General features: G+C 40.6%; 1 protein-coding gene across 2 annotated transcripts in view; it reads right to left on the bottom strand.

Annotated features, from left to right (window-relative positions):
* LOC147008950 (G protein-coupled receptor kinase 3-like) overlaps positions 1 to 16,365 on the bottom strand; it is a 100,538-nt gene that overhangs the window by 30,144 nt on the left and 54,029 nt on the right. For both annotated transcript variants that reach the window (XM_085864103.1, XM_085864104.1), the window contains 6 exons: positions 13,421 to 13,520; positions 12,004 to 12,082; positions 7,411 to 7,541; positions 2,493 to 2,587; positions 1,521 to 1,628; positions 1,212 to 1,278 (listed from right to left, as the gene is read on the bottom strand). In XM_085864103.1, the coding sequence (XP_085720229.1) occupies positions 1,212 to 1,278; positions 1,521 to 1,628; positions 2,493 to 2,587; positions 7,411 to 7,541; positions 12,004 to 12,082; positions 13,421 to 13,520 (580 nt within the window). The remainder of the gene's footprint in view (positions 1 to 1,211; positions 1,279 to 1,520; positions 1,629 to 2,492; positions 2,588 to 7,410; positions 7,542 to 12,003; positions 12,083 to 13,420; positions 13,521 to 16,365) is intronic.

Here is a 16,365-nt window from a genome sequence, read left to right as displayed (position 1 = left end):
CTGTCCCTGTGTCGGAGTGGCGACCCATTCAGGATTGTAACCCTTGCCAAGAAACTGCTTCGGCAGAACCGACTCTCTTTATAGAGCATGGTATATGTCAGCAGAACCGACACGTGATGCTAAACAATGGATTTAATGAACAAAATGTTAATGAGAGTATGTTTCTGAGGTCCTGTTAATGTTTCAAGCTCATTACCTCTGCCACTGAAGGTAGACGGAGGTTATGTTTTCACTTCTGTCTGTTTGTCTGTCGGTTATGGATGGATTTGGACAAAACTTGGTGGACAGGTTGGATGCGTGACATGGAGAAATTTATGAGATTTTTGGTGAAGATCGGGATCTGGATGATACAAGAATTTTTGAAGTGATTGTTCACCATTGAGTGATCGATATACCGTACTGTGTAGTATGATATTTGAAAACTTCGGACGGATTCGGATGAAACTTGGTGGACAGGTTGGGTGTGTGACAAGGACAAGCCAATTAGGTTCGGGTTGAGGTCCGAATGCAGATCCGGCCTATTAGTGGATACAAAATGTAAACCGTTCAGCCTGGTGGAGGCATGCGCTCTACTGAGTACCGTTGTTGTTGTTGTTGTTGTTGTTTCTGCATTGACGAAGGGCTAAAGCTCGAAACATCAGCCGCACGCTGTTTCACACGATGGTAAACATACTCTTATCATCTTATCCGCCATTGCAAACTGACACTTGCTTTCAGAGAGACATATATTGTATTTCATGAAACCTCAGCCGGTTGTCATCTGATGTACAATGATTTGCTAGAATTAAACATGAAAATCTCAGACAAAAAAAATAAAAAAAACTTTTGGGCTACTCTCTCCTTAATACTGTGTTATGCTATGCTTTCACAAACAAGAGATATTTAATTTCCGCAAATATGCGAAAGCACAGGACCACCAATCCATCGACGTCATCACCTCACTGCAGAACAGTTTGCAGGTACAAATTTCACATTATACGATTTGTAGAGAACCTTCTGGAAAGTGTGACTGGGATGACATCACCAAAAACTAATTATTAACGGGATAGTTGGAGGAATAGCCTCAATAAAGGCCACAGCCTTTCATCCTCCTCCAAGGAATTTCCTCAATAAGTTAAAGAAAACAAGAAGATAACATGCTGTGTTATAACCAGTAAACGACATCTGAAATGGCGAACGAAACTCCAACGGGGAATTGTACACGTACGTACCATGGTAAGCGTCATTCTGTCTATCTCGTGTTTGTCCTTCGTTTTGTGTTGCCGGAATGGGCTGTGCCTGGGAGGTACAATAACAACAATATCAAACATACACATTGCTCATGGATGCTGTTCATTCCATCCCGTTATGTGCTCTTACACAAATGTAATCTTCCTTTAGTACAAACCACAAAAAATAAATCACATTATGAGACAGGTGAATTACAAAGTTTGGAGGCAAATTAGAAATGCCCGGCCAAGCTGCCCCGTAGCTTTCGTCTGTGCAACCTCATTGGTTCAGCAAATAAAAAGCATCTTTACCCTCTCAGCAGCTTGAACAGCATACATCCCAAAGAGAACCAATCAGCACTGCTGTCGTACGATGTCCCCTTGTGCAAAACTTCTGGAGCCATGTAACCGTGCGTCCCACTGCCAACACAAATGGTGGGGAGGGCGCTTTATGGGGGAAAAATACGTGCGTCAAGCATGAAGGAACCAACTACAACCTCGAGCTGAGTACAGCTCGTAACTAGGACAGAGATGGGATTCTGGCAGGTAGGATGGACTGCCCTTGTCAAGAGCCAGGGGGCAGCTCCTGCCAGATCCTAAAAGGGACCTTAATTTCCATAAATATGATTATTTGGTCATTTACAAACACACACACACACACACACACACTCAGAATGTCATTTACAAAAACACACTCAGATTGTCATTTAAAAACACACTCAGATTGTCATTTACAAACATGTACATTTTGGCATGGCCAAAAATGATGTTGCTCCTGCACCTTTGTGCCATGTGATGATCATGAAGTTCCAAGTTTGGTGAATTCCTGCACAACCGTAGATCGGAGTAGATCGCGTGACGGACAGACAGACAGACAGACGGAGCAGATTACAATATTTCCACTGTTTTTCTAAAAGACGTGGAGATAATTAGTTTGTCAATTCTCGACAAAGTTCATAATTGACGACACAATTGGCAGTTATGTATTCACAGGTACGAGGGATGGTTCACTGCTTTGAAGCATTTTGTGCTTATTTAAAGAAACAAAGGTATTATTTAAATATAATTATTTCACAACTTTGATTTACATATATACTACCTATTAAAAATCGAATAATTCTAACTGTTAAAAATGCGACATTGATCAAGGGATCTCGTGGCCCTCACCATGCACACGTGGACAAATAGAGTACATCATGATAGAATAAACAACTTAAGGTCAAATGCAGATATTTGTGTCCGTCCAGCAAAGTATCGTGCCTGCGTTCTCATTGCACGTCTTACACACTGGCGTGGGGTCGTTTCTTGCTGAAATCGCAGGCAAGGCCGAGGTCGGAAATCCTCACGTGACCGTGTTCATCCAGTAGGATATTTGCAGGCTAAGGGTGAGAAGGGATGGATGGCAAGTTGCAAAGGAAAATGGGTGAAGAAAAACTCAACAACATCCAAACAAGTATTGGAATGGAAAATGTAGTTTGAAAAGTGCAATTCTAGCCACAGGTACACACACAGCCGGCCCGTCCTTTAGGGAGTCCAGGCATTCTGACGAGGGGCCCCCGACCGCGAGGAGGCCCCGATGCCTGAAATGAACAAGCCCATTTTCTTATTTTCAAGATTGTTTTTGTGAACTTTGATCAAGTAAATTTTTTTCAGCAAACAGTATTGAAATGTGTTAATTTAGAAAACAAATTTGTCTGTAGCTGAATAAGTAAGGTGGTATATGCATTGACATTGGGGGGGCTTTGAGGGGCTCCAAAATAAATTCTTGCTTTGGGCCCCTCGTGGCGAGAACCGGACTCACCGTGAACATTACTCATCAAAATGAAAAGGTTGAATAAAAGACAAGGCCTCAAGCAGAATGTTGCAAAACGATTATGTTTTCATTGCTTAATCACCAACATCTCAGAAAGCAAACAAACGACGCAATAGTATTGTTATGTTTGTGGGGTAGATGGAGGAACTTCATGGTGAAGGTAGGATTGCATAGAGTAGCGTGGTCTGTGGACGAGCAGGAGACATCTCAATGTAATTTAAGTCGGGAAAACTGTCGGCTTAAGATTGTTACGTGTCATCGCACAGGGGGGCGGTGCTGTGTTAATTAGGTGGGGTTTAAGGCTAATTTCTCCAAGTATGTGATTGCCCCCTTGTGACCTTTTCCGACGTTTTTGCATTTACAAAGCCGGCTATGAAAAGGAATCACGTCCTTCAAACAACAACTGGCAGGCCACGCCCTGAGGCTTGGTCGGTGTGATGTGAGAGAGGGGGACATGATGAGAGAGAGAGAGAGAGAGGAGAGAGAGAGAGTTGTGTGAGATATGCGATTGGAGGAAAAAAGGATCTCGCTCACTGGCTTCCCCTCGACACGGTGAAGAAGGTTGCTCGATTCTCGTGTTCGTGCGCTGGAGCAAAACGCTAGCCCTTGACTGTTCGGCTGAGTCGTGAAGCGTGTACGTTTCTGAGGAGGGAAGAAGAGCGTGCCTCGTGGCCTTATCATGGGGCCTCAGAAATCGTATCGTCGTCTGGTCAAGGAGGAAGGAAGGCGATCGTGGTGAATGGACCTGGTGCAAGAGAGGAACGGTCGGCATATTCGCTCGTGAAAAGAAGCTTCACGGCGGTTTCTGAACCCTGGCGTCGAATACCGCCACACGAATACCTCACGTACGCTTCCCGCCCAGAGAGCGGCTCGGCGCCATTTCGGGTGCGGTCTCCAGCGCAGGACGACGCAGTTCGATCGTCAAGCTCTAAAAGATCATCTCTGGGCGAAGCTCAGTGCCAGAATGAAGAGAGTGATTTTTATTTTGTTTTATCCTTTCCCCTTTTCCATTTTTGTAACTGTGTGTAGAGGCACCTCAACTTTAGGCTGTAAATTACCGCACGTTTCATTACCTCATGCTTTGATTTATTTTCATTTTTACGCTTTCATTTATTCCTCTTATGAATACTTGATCGTTAAACCCCAATTTATTAAGATTGCCTGTGTCTGTCTATTCATTGTGGGTTCGAGTATAAACCCTTGTCCTCCGTCCGTGTGCCTGCGTCTGCTCCGCGTCCTTTGCCGCCCTCCATCCCCCACGCGCGCTATAATCTGCAAGGATCACGTGTTCGCCTCCAAGGTTGAACCGTTCGGCTATCCGTCCAGGTCGGTCTGAACCAGCGTGGACACGACGGTATACTCTACACAAACAAATGAGGCAAAAACAGTTTTGAGGCCTGTATTGTTTTAATAACCAGGCTTGGTGGTGTCGTGGGCTAGGTTAGAGTGTTTGCTCCGAGTCTGGAAGGTCAGTGGTTCAAACACCGGTCAATTTATACCAAAGACTTTAAAAAGGGTACGTGCTACTTCCTTGCTCGGTACTCGGCATTTAAAAGGATCGAGCACGGACAAACAACACTGGGAAGGCAATGGCAAACCACCCAGCATAACCCAGTAATCAATTGTTTTCATGGTACGATCAAACATGTTCATATTCACGGTGAAGACAACCAGCACAATGATCTGTTACACAGGATAAACAAACACGATTTCAGTGGAAGCCCAATTTAAATAGCTGTTTTCACAAAACAAGGATGTGTGAGATTTGTGTGCCAAGCGGCAGAGACACCAGTCGACTAATGATCAGCGAGAAGTCGAACAATCGCAGAAATATGTTTAATAATGTGTGACCACCGATGACCCCGATGAAGCTCGTAAACGTCTCGTCATCGCCCAAATCAAACGAACCGCTCTCACTGTGGGATGACGCATCGTTACCCGACCAGGGCCACATCGATACGGTCAAGAGACTGTTGGCGGGCTCGGCGACCACAAACATGCCTCAACCAGGATGTCCTACGACTGTTCAACTTGATTTGAATCCGGAGATCATGTAGTCCGGTCTGTATGATCGATTTTGTGGTTCTGAAGTGCAACGTTCACGTGTGTGCAGTGTGGACGGGCATTGTCATCCATAAAAACGATGTCGATAACGCCGTTCGGCCAGAGGGACGACTACCGACCGAAGGATCGCATCTCTGTATCCGACACCAATCATCGCTCTCCTTCGAATGACAACATCATTCATTTTGCCAACTTGAATTGCGAGCCCATACCACCGGGCTGCCCCAATCAATGGATCATGCTGCCAGGAGTAAATAATGATGTACAAGGTCGAGATGGTCGAGCGAGCAAGGCAGAGCACAATGCTGAAGTAAGGACATTGGTTATAGGGAGGACTGAGGAACAGCTGGTGGTCGGCATTTCAGAGGGGAATGGTGAAGGAAAACTGGGTTGAGAGAAGACAACATTGATTGCAAATGGCCACAAATTAAGTGAGCGACGAAGAATGACAGTCAAGGAAAATGTGAGACAGAAAGACGTTGCAGAGTGTGGTGGATATGACCTGAAAAGGTTCCACCACAAAACACTTAATGCAGAGACTTTGTTCATGTTCACTCAAACCTTCATGTCAAAAACACTGCGCACCTCCAACCTCATGGTCTGTTTGTATTGGACTGAAGTGAATTTATTTACATAAACAAGGGTGACCACAAATTGATGGGAATTGAGCAACAACAACAACAACAACAACAAAAAATACACAATTTCAAATGCAACGAGAAAGCATCTCGATATGCAAAGCCCATCCGTGTCCGCTTTGTACTCAACTGAAATCGGACTAAGACGACGGTGAAAAAAATTGTACATTTTATTAAACTAGTGCGTGCCCGTACGTGCGTGGCCGTACATGCGTGGCCATACGTGCAAAAAAAAACTTTCAAACCACGTGCCAGAAACAACAACCACACAGGCCGTTCCTTCGCTCTCGTGTGCCCGGACGTGCGTGGCCATACGTGCAAAAAAAAAAAAAATTCAAACCGCGTGCCAGAAACAACGTCACAGGCCGTTCCTTCGCTCTCGCGTGGCTGTATGTGCATGGCCGTACGTGCAAAAAAAAAATCTTTCAAACAAACACACAGGCCGTTCCTTTGCTCTCACGTGCCCGTACGTGTGTGGCCGTACGTGCAAAAAAAAAATCTTTCAAACAACCACACAGGCCGTTCCTTCGCTCTCGTAAAGACGACTGGATTGGGGCATTGTGTTTATCTGTAAATGCGCATAAGAAATCGAGAAATCATTAGAATACACTAAGTCATCACTATCTGGAAGTCCGTACGTTGTAACCCGTAATGGGGAACGCGGCTGAGGATCTCTTCCCCAACGGCCACGCTTACGCAGCAACGTGTCCTGTCATTGGTAACGAGATGGCGCCCTTTCCCCATCGGCCACGCCTTCGCAGAAAAGTGTCCGTCCTGTCATTGGTTTGGTAAATAAATGGCCATAACTTGGGAACTACTTGTCCGATTAATATCAAACCTTGAAAAGGCACATCCTCAGGTCCCCAGCAATATACCTGGCAAGTTTCAATTAGATTGGACCAGTGGTTGTCGAGAAACAGTAGTCACAGACACACAGAGATTGCTGGAATTATAGATAGATGGTGTTCTCCATATTCTCATAATAAATGTTTGTTGAAGATTTGATGGCAAAAGCTCAATTGGTTAAATGTTATGGCCTGGAAAGACGCACTGAAGCTTCATGGTAAATAAGTAAAGAAACATGGAAGTGATTTTAATAAAAATAACACCACTGAACCTGTAGCTCATCTGGGCCCTGGCCTAATGTTGTAACCAAATTGTGCAGCATTCCAACTGGTGGGTCTGGAGAAGAAGATTTTTTTGAAGAAATTTACTAAGTCGGCCATTCTGACCTACTTAAAGTCACGTGACCGGAACGAGCTCTGCAATCCCTGTTACCAGTCAGGAGAGGAATGTTGCTGCACAATTTCGGCCGGATCAGCCCGGCGGATTGACCGGAGAAGTCGAGAAAAGAGACAGACGGATGAATGGTGCACGATGACAATACCTTATCTGGAATTTAAATTCCACATAAGCTAAAAAACACGAAACGTCTCGTGCTTGACGTGCTGTGACGAGGCTAATAAGGGCTATTTATTTAATTAGGGCGCACACGCGTGCGTGCGCGCACACACACACACACACACACACACACACACCCATCATAGGTTCACGATACATCGTGGTAGGTAGAATTTCATTGCAACAAATCTGTCAACCAAGAAACACGAGGAACAACTGTACTGTTAACTTAATCATGCATCACCATGAAAAACAAGACCCATTCACAAACGGCAATGCTCAGGACCTTGAGATCTCGGTAGACCACCCATCGGTTGTGCATGTGCTCCAGGCCAAGCACAATTTCAGCCGCGTACACCCTCATCTCCCGCTCGCTAAACACACCGTGCTGGGACAAGTGATAATGGAGATCTCCACCTGGTGTCAGGGATATTTGTGCAGAGGAAAATAAATTGCTCTTTTACAATCATGGTGCACACAATGATGGAGTTGATGGTAATGTTGTATCGGTGAGGGATGGATTTAAAGGACATCTTCTGCATGCGTCACAAATGAGAAATGAAACAAGATGGAACCGTCTTTTTCAAATGTGAGTGCGTGCTTGAAAGAAAACAATGACGACTTTGCTCTTTGCAAGTTGCCATTCTGGTGCAACGTTGATCCGAAGGAAAGGCACAATGGGAAACCTGATTTTAAAAAATAAATAAATAAGGACAGCGTTTAAGTTTCGGAAACTGCCAAAAATCTATGTCAGTAGTGGATACCGATAATCCCCGCTTAGGGTTTTTCTAGGTCCATATGGGAATACATAGAGATTTTGCATCGTCCCTCTCCACTCCCCCAAGACCACTGGCAAAGATAAAAACAGCCCGACACAATAATTGGGGTCGTGCTGATAATATGTCGCAAGTCTGGATGCAATCAGCCCACAACTGTCGGAGGAGTAGCGTGACAAACTCTCACACAAACAAACACACACCGGTCCGTGAATTATAGTAAGGATTACTTTGTGGGACGACCTTTCGGATAAATTGGGAATGTAAAGTTTTTCAACATGTTCGCTATCATATAGAGCATTGGTTCCCAACCTGGGGTCCGCAAGTAAACGGCAGATGGTCTGTAAATTACTCTCCCCCCCTAAAAGTTATCTTTCAGGTTGCACATGTTTACTTAATAAAAGCAGGTCGTTCAATTCACCTCCTCAATGTCCGTCATCATATATATATATATATATATTTTTTTCTTTCCAGTACTGTTCTACATTTACTTACTTGTGATGTAATTCTAATTGTGGGGCATTCAAAGCAGCAATTTTAACCGAAACGGATACAAATTTGAACTTTCGGTTTGTGTTCAACAATGACGTATGTCACAGCCCGCCACAGTGTTACACGCTGTGCAATTGTTTTCTACTTTCATGTTGCATCCCACCGAACTCGTCTTCGTATTTGCGGAGTGTATTTAAAAAAATATATACGTCGCGACTGGTTCGACTCGGTGAGCACTGAGCACAGTGCACTGAAAAATGGAGAGATGCCTTATACGAGCGAGTGGTCAAGCGGGGACCAGCCTGGGCCGACAACTGGAATCGAGGAATCTCATGAGCCACCTTGAAAGAAAAGAAAGCCTCCGTGTCAGGAAAAATAATCCAGAATATTTAGCATTGGGATTTACATTTACTGGATCCGAGGATGAGCCGAAGCTACGGTGCGTTATTTGTCAGGACGTATTGTCAAACGAAGAGCTCAAACCCGCGAAGCTGCACCGCCATCCATCTACAAAGCATCCGGAATGTGAAAAGAAGCCACCTCGAGTTTATCCCACAAAAGAAATGGGAACTTTGCCATCAGGTTTGAAAGCATCTTTCCTGATTTTGCTGAGGATTGCCAAGTCAAAAAAACAACACCCCGCACAGCTGGGGAAGATCTTGTGGCGCCGTGTGTGAGCGATGAAGTGTGTGAATGTTTATTCGGCTCTGAAGCAGTAAAAACTTGCCTCCATTCCAATTTCAAAAAAATACACTTTGTCGTCGCATTCAAGGCGTGTCACTCGATGTACAAGATCAACTTGCTCAAAGTCTTCGAGGTAAGACATCAGCCGTTCAACTTGACGAATCCACGGACGTTGCTGGTTTACGTGCGCTATCCTTGGGAAGGTGAAATCATTGAAGATTTCCTGTTCTGTAAACCTCTAGAAACTCGGACGACTGGTGAAGAAATCTTCTAAGCCATTGATTCCGACCATGTGTGAACATTGTTTAAAGTGGTCGGATTGCATCGGGATATGCACCGACGGTGCACGTTCCATGACGGGAGTGCACAAAGGTGCGATTCAGCAGGTAAGACAAGTTGTCCCAGCAGTAAGAGCAACCCACTGCAATGTGCACAGAGAAGCCTTCGCAGCTTGCCATTTGGAGGCACAGCTATACACTGTTCTGACGGATAGAGTGAAAACAGGAAAGTTTGTTAAAGTAAGGCCACTTAATTATTCTCATCTTTTTTTGTTGCACTATGCAATGAAATGGGACCTAATCACGCCCAACTGTTGCGGCACACCGAGATCCGCTGGCTATCACGCGGACGAGTCTTGCAACGTGTGTTTGAGCTGCACAAGGAACTGGAGGAATTCTTGACAAACGCAAGTTATAGCTTGGAAAACGGAATTACTGGAGTGTTTCCGTTGCTCAGAGAATTTCTCACTAATTCTGAGATTGGATTTCCCAGCATCAAAGCAGTTTTGACCGCTCGCCTTAACGCCTTGGGACACACAATTTGAGACCGACTTCAGAGACATTTTAGAAGACAAGTGGCAGTAGATCCGCGCACCGTTCTCTGAAGGCGTCGTTTCAAAACGCAAACCGTGGCTGCCGAGCCCAAGATCAGCTGGTGCATTTGTCATGCGATGGCAGCCTGAAGGTAACATTCAGAGAGCAATCTCTCATGGCCTTTCGGCTCTCCGCTGAAAAGGACTATGAAGAATTGTCAGGTGAAGCAATAACAATATTGCTTCCATTTTCAACAACCTATGCTTGTGAAGCTCGACTCTCTTGCTTAGCAGCCCTAAAAACAAAGTACTGATCTCAGCTCCATGCAGAACATGACGTGGGTGCCGCCTATTCACAATTTGTCTTCACATTGATGAACTGGTAGTGAAGATTCAAGCCCAGGGCTCTCATTAAGTTGGGTAAGTTATATTCATACTTTACACTCTACATGTACCAATACCATTTAAACGCGTCGCAATAATACTACGATTGTTGAGTTTCGTGCTGTGATCATTTTAAAACACTAATTTGGACACATTTATAAGGGTCTGCTTTTTAACAGACGACACACAAACGCCCATTGTGTGTGACATCACTATTTGTCCGGTGTATGCACATAGATATTAATTTTTAAAATGTGGTTGTGAAAAAGAGGGGGTACGTGATTCGTCGGAAAAATATCGACACCAAGGTGGTCCGTATATTAAAAAAAAAAGGTTGGGAACCACCGATGTGGAGGGACAGTGTTTAAAACAAGCCACAGAATCATTATCAGCGCTGGTTCATCGGGACATTACATTCTACCAGACCCGGACACATTTCTCGCCGACACCGTATCTCCTGGGCGCAGCAGCGTAGCCATATTCCCGCCGTTTTCCTCAGCGAACTTCACAACTTCCAACCTAAAAGCTGCTGTGCACGAGTTAAGTGACTGTGCGGGAGGCATTTTAAGAGGACGCAGTCAGGATCGATACATAATACATACGATTAGGATTGAAAGCGATGGATCAAGCGTAATTGGTGACTGTGTGCTCATTATTGATTGGATCATTATGCACGTGTCAGTGAGTGGATTAACGTTTAACTGCTCAACCAATCGGCAAACGTTCCAGGGAATGATTGCTGTGTTGTGTTTTAAGGACGGAGGAGTACACGAATATCAGCGAAGCTACCTCATGAATACTCAGAAGTGGACACATCTACCCGGTTTTGAAAATGAGTTCTTCATCTGATATGAGCCTGTCTGGAGCAAGATACAACGGCATTTTTACATTTATATAACATCTTACGTCACGTATTCAAGCTTCTTCAATCATATGCAGCACAAGGCTGCGGGAAAGCATCACTTGCTGAGGGTGTGGATGTGCCGCTGTGATGCAGTGCCCTCTGCAGGTTGGGGCAGGAATTTCTAATTTGTTCACGGTGCCGGCGATAGTTTGTCTACTCTTCGCGAAGGACACCGCGGGATCTTTAACGTCCATCAACGAATGCTGGCAGACGGAACGCCCGTTTAACGTCCATCCGAGGGACGACACACACATCGATGAATAACTGCCTGTGAAACACCGTGATGACAGTTTATAGTTGGTCAGGATTCAAACCTAGGCGAGACAGCTCAGAGGCGAGTGTGTGGACATCTAGGCCATCCTGACGGCTTAGTATCCAAGCTGGGCTTTGCTGAAACATCATCACAAAGGAGGGATAAAAGGCAATGAACTGACAGTGGGGTAATAATTGGACACAATAAGCAAGGGAATGCACAGACATGGAAGAGGATAAAGAAGAGGGAAGGAAACAATAATCTTTAAGTAAGAAGGGTGGGTTAATGGGGGAAGGATTGCAGGTCAGGATGGAGGATGACATTGAACAAGGCAAAACTTACTTAAGTATATTCACTTAGTGGCTTTTTCAGGTTACAGTATTTAAAGGTTCATGTTGGTTTGACAGTTAACATAAATAGGCCTAAATATGGGTGTGCAAAAAATAAATAAATAAATGATTCATTTTTCTGTGCCATCAACATTCTCATTACATTTGTGCCCATCTGTACAGCTTGGGAATGTGGAAAGAGAGGGAAACGGTGAGGATCAAGTTGTGAATGCAATTCCTACTCACCGTTCATAAGGTCGAGTATGAAGCAGAGTTTATCCTGCGTATGGAAAGCGTACGTCATGCACACAATGAAGGGGCAATCCTGTTCATAACAAAACAGAAAAGAGACACGAGTAAAACACCGCAGGAGAACCACAGGCAATCTCAAGAGGATGAAAGAAAGATGTGGTGAATAAGAATCGAGTTTGATGAGAAAGAGGGAGACAAAACGAAGGATGATACACGTAGCAATGAAGAAGGGATGGGGAAAAAAAGAAGAAAAGAAAAGACTAGAGCGAAGTCGAAGGTGCGCGATCGCAAATCCCCCACACTTCCCATCTTGAGCAAAGTTGAAAGATGGCAAAAAAAAAAAAAAAAATAGTGGGGCATGATCCAGGGGTCAAATGCAAAAAAATCGTTACACATTTCATGCGTCCCCCCAATGTTGATTACATATCCAAAGTTTCATTTAAATAAATGTTTAAAAATGTGCCTACAATTGTTAGGGAAACCTGCCGGCTCGTTTAAACACTCTAAAAGTATTTAATGGAGTTACCCCTCTCGGTGAGAGCCGTCACATGATACAAATGAATTTCCATTTTGGTTACATCATCCAATCCCTTGAGATTTTGTAAGACTTCAAGAGGCTTGAAGAGCTCCCAAACTTGCGACGAGCGGGTCCACATTTACAGTTACACACAAGGATTACAGGCGCGTGCGACCGACACATTTGCAATTTCGACCCCCACTTCAGAAACCAGGGGGCTTCATGGACCCCTAATGTCAGTGCTCTCAGGGCACTATAACAATGTTATTACATCCATTCAATCTCTTGAATATTTATTGAACACGCCTTAATTATTATTCATAAGAATTTTTACACTTCCTTTCTGCCTTCCACGGAAAATGCATGCCAATGCACCCGGTACGTTTTACACGAGGACATTCTGAGGCATGATTTATTTAAATATCTTGTCCTTAATTTTGTCCATATGGCCTGAACCGTATCTCTACCATAACAAGACAGTGACTACATGATGCCTGCAACTAAGGCTTAGACGAGCAAATTAATCCTTAACAAACAAGGCGGCCTATATTCTAACCCCTCAATTGTTTGTGTACAGAACGTTACACAAATAAATCCGGGGATTAAACATTCCGATCACGAGAAAAACCACGTTTCGTATTGAAGCGGAAAAATAACGCCCCTTGGTAATTGGTACCAATTAAGGTGCTTTCCACCGGCACTCAAACATTTCTGCATTTCTTTCATGCGCTGCTCATCAAAGCATTTTCTTGTACATGTCATGGCAAGAAAAGCTCTTGTGCTATTCTTGAATGACAAGCGAAGCCCTTTCACGAACGTCCTTAGAAGGTAAAGGTCAAAGTTCAATAGCGTCGGAGAAAGGGTCGTGTGTTTAACGGCATTCGTATTTCTCACCCCGGTGCTCACGTGCGATAACATGATTCTCTCGTTCAGTGCCAAAGTCTCCCCTTGTTTCATCTTTATCCTCTTCTTATCCAAGCACTTCATTGCATACCTGTGTGGGGAAATAGGAAATATGAAGGCAAGATAAAAAATATGAAGAAGAAGAAAAAAAATAGTCAGTTACTTGTATCAAGATAAGAATAAAATAATTATTATTTTGTAATTTCAAATACACTGTAATGTGGAACCCCGACATTCGCGGATTCGACATCCGTGGACACCGCGTATTTGCGGGTTATAGAATGTGACCTGCTTCTATATTTGCGCTTCGTGTATTCACGGTTTATTTATTTATTTATTTTACACTTAAAGTTTTTATTTATTTATCAGGTCTGTCTCCTTTATCCACCGCCGCTGATATTGATTCGTCTGGGAATTTTTTCCATTAGAAGTTTCTGTTTTTTTCATATTTTCATTATTATTTTCTTTCATTTTCATTTTCATTTTCTTCATATTTTTTCATTTTCTTATTTTCGTTATTATTTCTTCATTTTTTATTCTTCTTCATTATTTTTCATATTTTCGTTTATTATTTCTTATGTTTCATTTTTCTTTCATATTTCCATATTATTTTCTTGTTTTCTTCATTATTTCATATTATTTCATTTCATGCCTATTATTCGTTTCATTTTTCATTTTCTTCTTCATTATTTTCATATTTTCATTATTTTATCTCACTTCCTCATTTATTTCATTCTCACATTCATTCTCATTCTCCTCCATTCTCCATTTCTCCATTATTTCTTCATTTCTATTATTCATTTTCATTATTGGGTCATTTGTCTCCCATTTCATCCTTTCATTTATTTCATTTTCATTTTCATTGTTTCTCATTTTCATTGATTTCATTGGGGAATCATTTAAAGACATTTTCATTTTTCATTTATTTCATTTCCGCTATTTCATTTCATTATTTCATTATTCTGCCATTTATTATTTCATGCTTCATGCTATTTCATTTTCATTATTTCTATTATTTTTTCATTTCATTATTCTCATTTCATTTTCCATTATTTACTATTTCATGTTCATTATTTGGTTTACTATATTTCATATTTACTATTTGCATATTTCATTGTATTTATTATTTTCATTGTTGCTTTCTTTTGCTTATTTATTATGTTTCATTTTCATTATCGTTTCATTTCATGCTTGCTCTTCATATTTCTCTTCATTTATTATGCTTATCTATATTTCAGTATTTCATATTTATTTTCTTCATTATTGTTATTATTTCATTTTCTATTATTTCATTGCTCATTTCATTTTATTTTTATGCTATTTTCATTTTTCATATTTATTTTCCTTCAAGGCTTGTTTCATATTATGCTTCATATGCTTTCATGCTATTTTCAGTTTCCTCCTTCATTTCGCTTCATTTCATATTCATTATCTATTCGGCTCATTATTCTCTCATTTTTTCATTCATTTACTACATTCTCATTCTCCATTATTCATTATCTCTCATTTTCATTATTTTTTCATTCTCTCATTTCATATTATCTACTTTCATTATTTCATTTCCATTATCATTTCCATCCATTTATCTATCTCCATTCATTCTCCATTTCATTTATTTCATTTTATTTTCATTTTCATTTCATTTTCCATTTCATTTATTTTCCAATTATTTTCATTTTCCCTTATTTTCATTTATTTATTATCTATTATTCTTCCATATTTCATTTGATATTACATTTATTTTCATTTATTTCATTTATTTTCCATTTATTTATTTATTTATTCTCCCTATTTTTATTATATATTATTTTCATTTCTTCATTTATTTTCCATTTATTTATTTTCATTTATTATTTATTTTCATTTCTTCATTATTTATTATTTTCATTTATTTCATTTTATTTATTTGTTTCATTATTTTATTTTATTTTCATTTATTTTATTTTCCTTATTATATTTCATTTTCATTATTTTCATTATTTCATTTTCATTATCTTCATTTATTATTTCTTCATTTATTTCATTTATCTTACATATTTTGTTCACTTACTTCTCCTCATTCTCAATTACTATCTTTCCATCTCATTACTCTCCATTCCATTATTGCCATTATCTCATTTCCTTCATTTCATTCTCCATTTTATTTCATTCATCATTTCATTCTCATTTCATTTCATTATTATTTCATGTTATTTATCTCATTTTCTTTATTATTTATTATATTCATTTCATTATCATTTCTTCATTTCATTTCATTTATTTCATTCTCTCATTTCTCATTTTCCCATTTATTTCTCATTTATCTATTATTTAAAGAGACATTCTTTCATTTCATTATATTTCATTATTTCTCTTCATTCATTTTCATTTTCCATTATCTTTCATTTACTTTCCATTCTCATTTTCATTCCATTATCTTCATTCTTCATATACTCATTTCATTTCCTTCATTATTTCATTTATTCATTCTCCATTTCATTGTCTCATTCCATTATTATTTATATTTTCATTATTTCATTTCCATTTTCCTATTTATCATTTCATTATTTCCATATTCATTCCTTCATTATTTCTCGCTTTATTTATTATTTTCATTTTCATATTATCTTCATTTATCATTACTATTATATCTATTTCTCCATTATTTATCTTCATCTATTCCTTCATTTTATTTATTTTCATTTTCATATCTATTATTTTTCATATTTTCATTTCCATTTGCCATTTTCCATTTCTTCATTCATTCTCCGCCTTCACTATCTCATTAATATCTCCCATTCTTCATTATCTCTCATTCATTACTTATTTATATCTCCATTACTTTCATATTTCATTATTTCATTCTTCATTATTTCTCTTCATTTCTTTCATTTATTATTTTCATTATTGCCATTTACTTATTTTTCATTTATTATTATTATTTCATTATTTTCATT

The sequence above is a fragment of the Eptatretus burgeri genome, chromosome 18, assembly GCF_056783735.1.
Source record: "Eptatretus burgeri isolate ZD-2024b chromosome 18, Ebu_testis_v1, whole genome shotgun sequence".
Lineage (NCBI taxonomy): Eukaryota > Metazoa > Chordata > Myxini > Myxiniformes > Myxinidae > Eptatretus > Eptatretus burgeri.
Note: the sequence above shows the minus strand (reverse complement) of the source record. Positions and strands in the feature narration are given on the sequence as shown.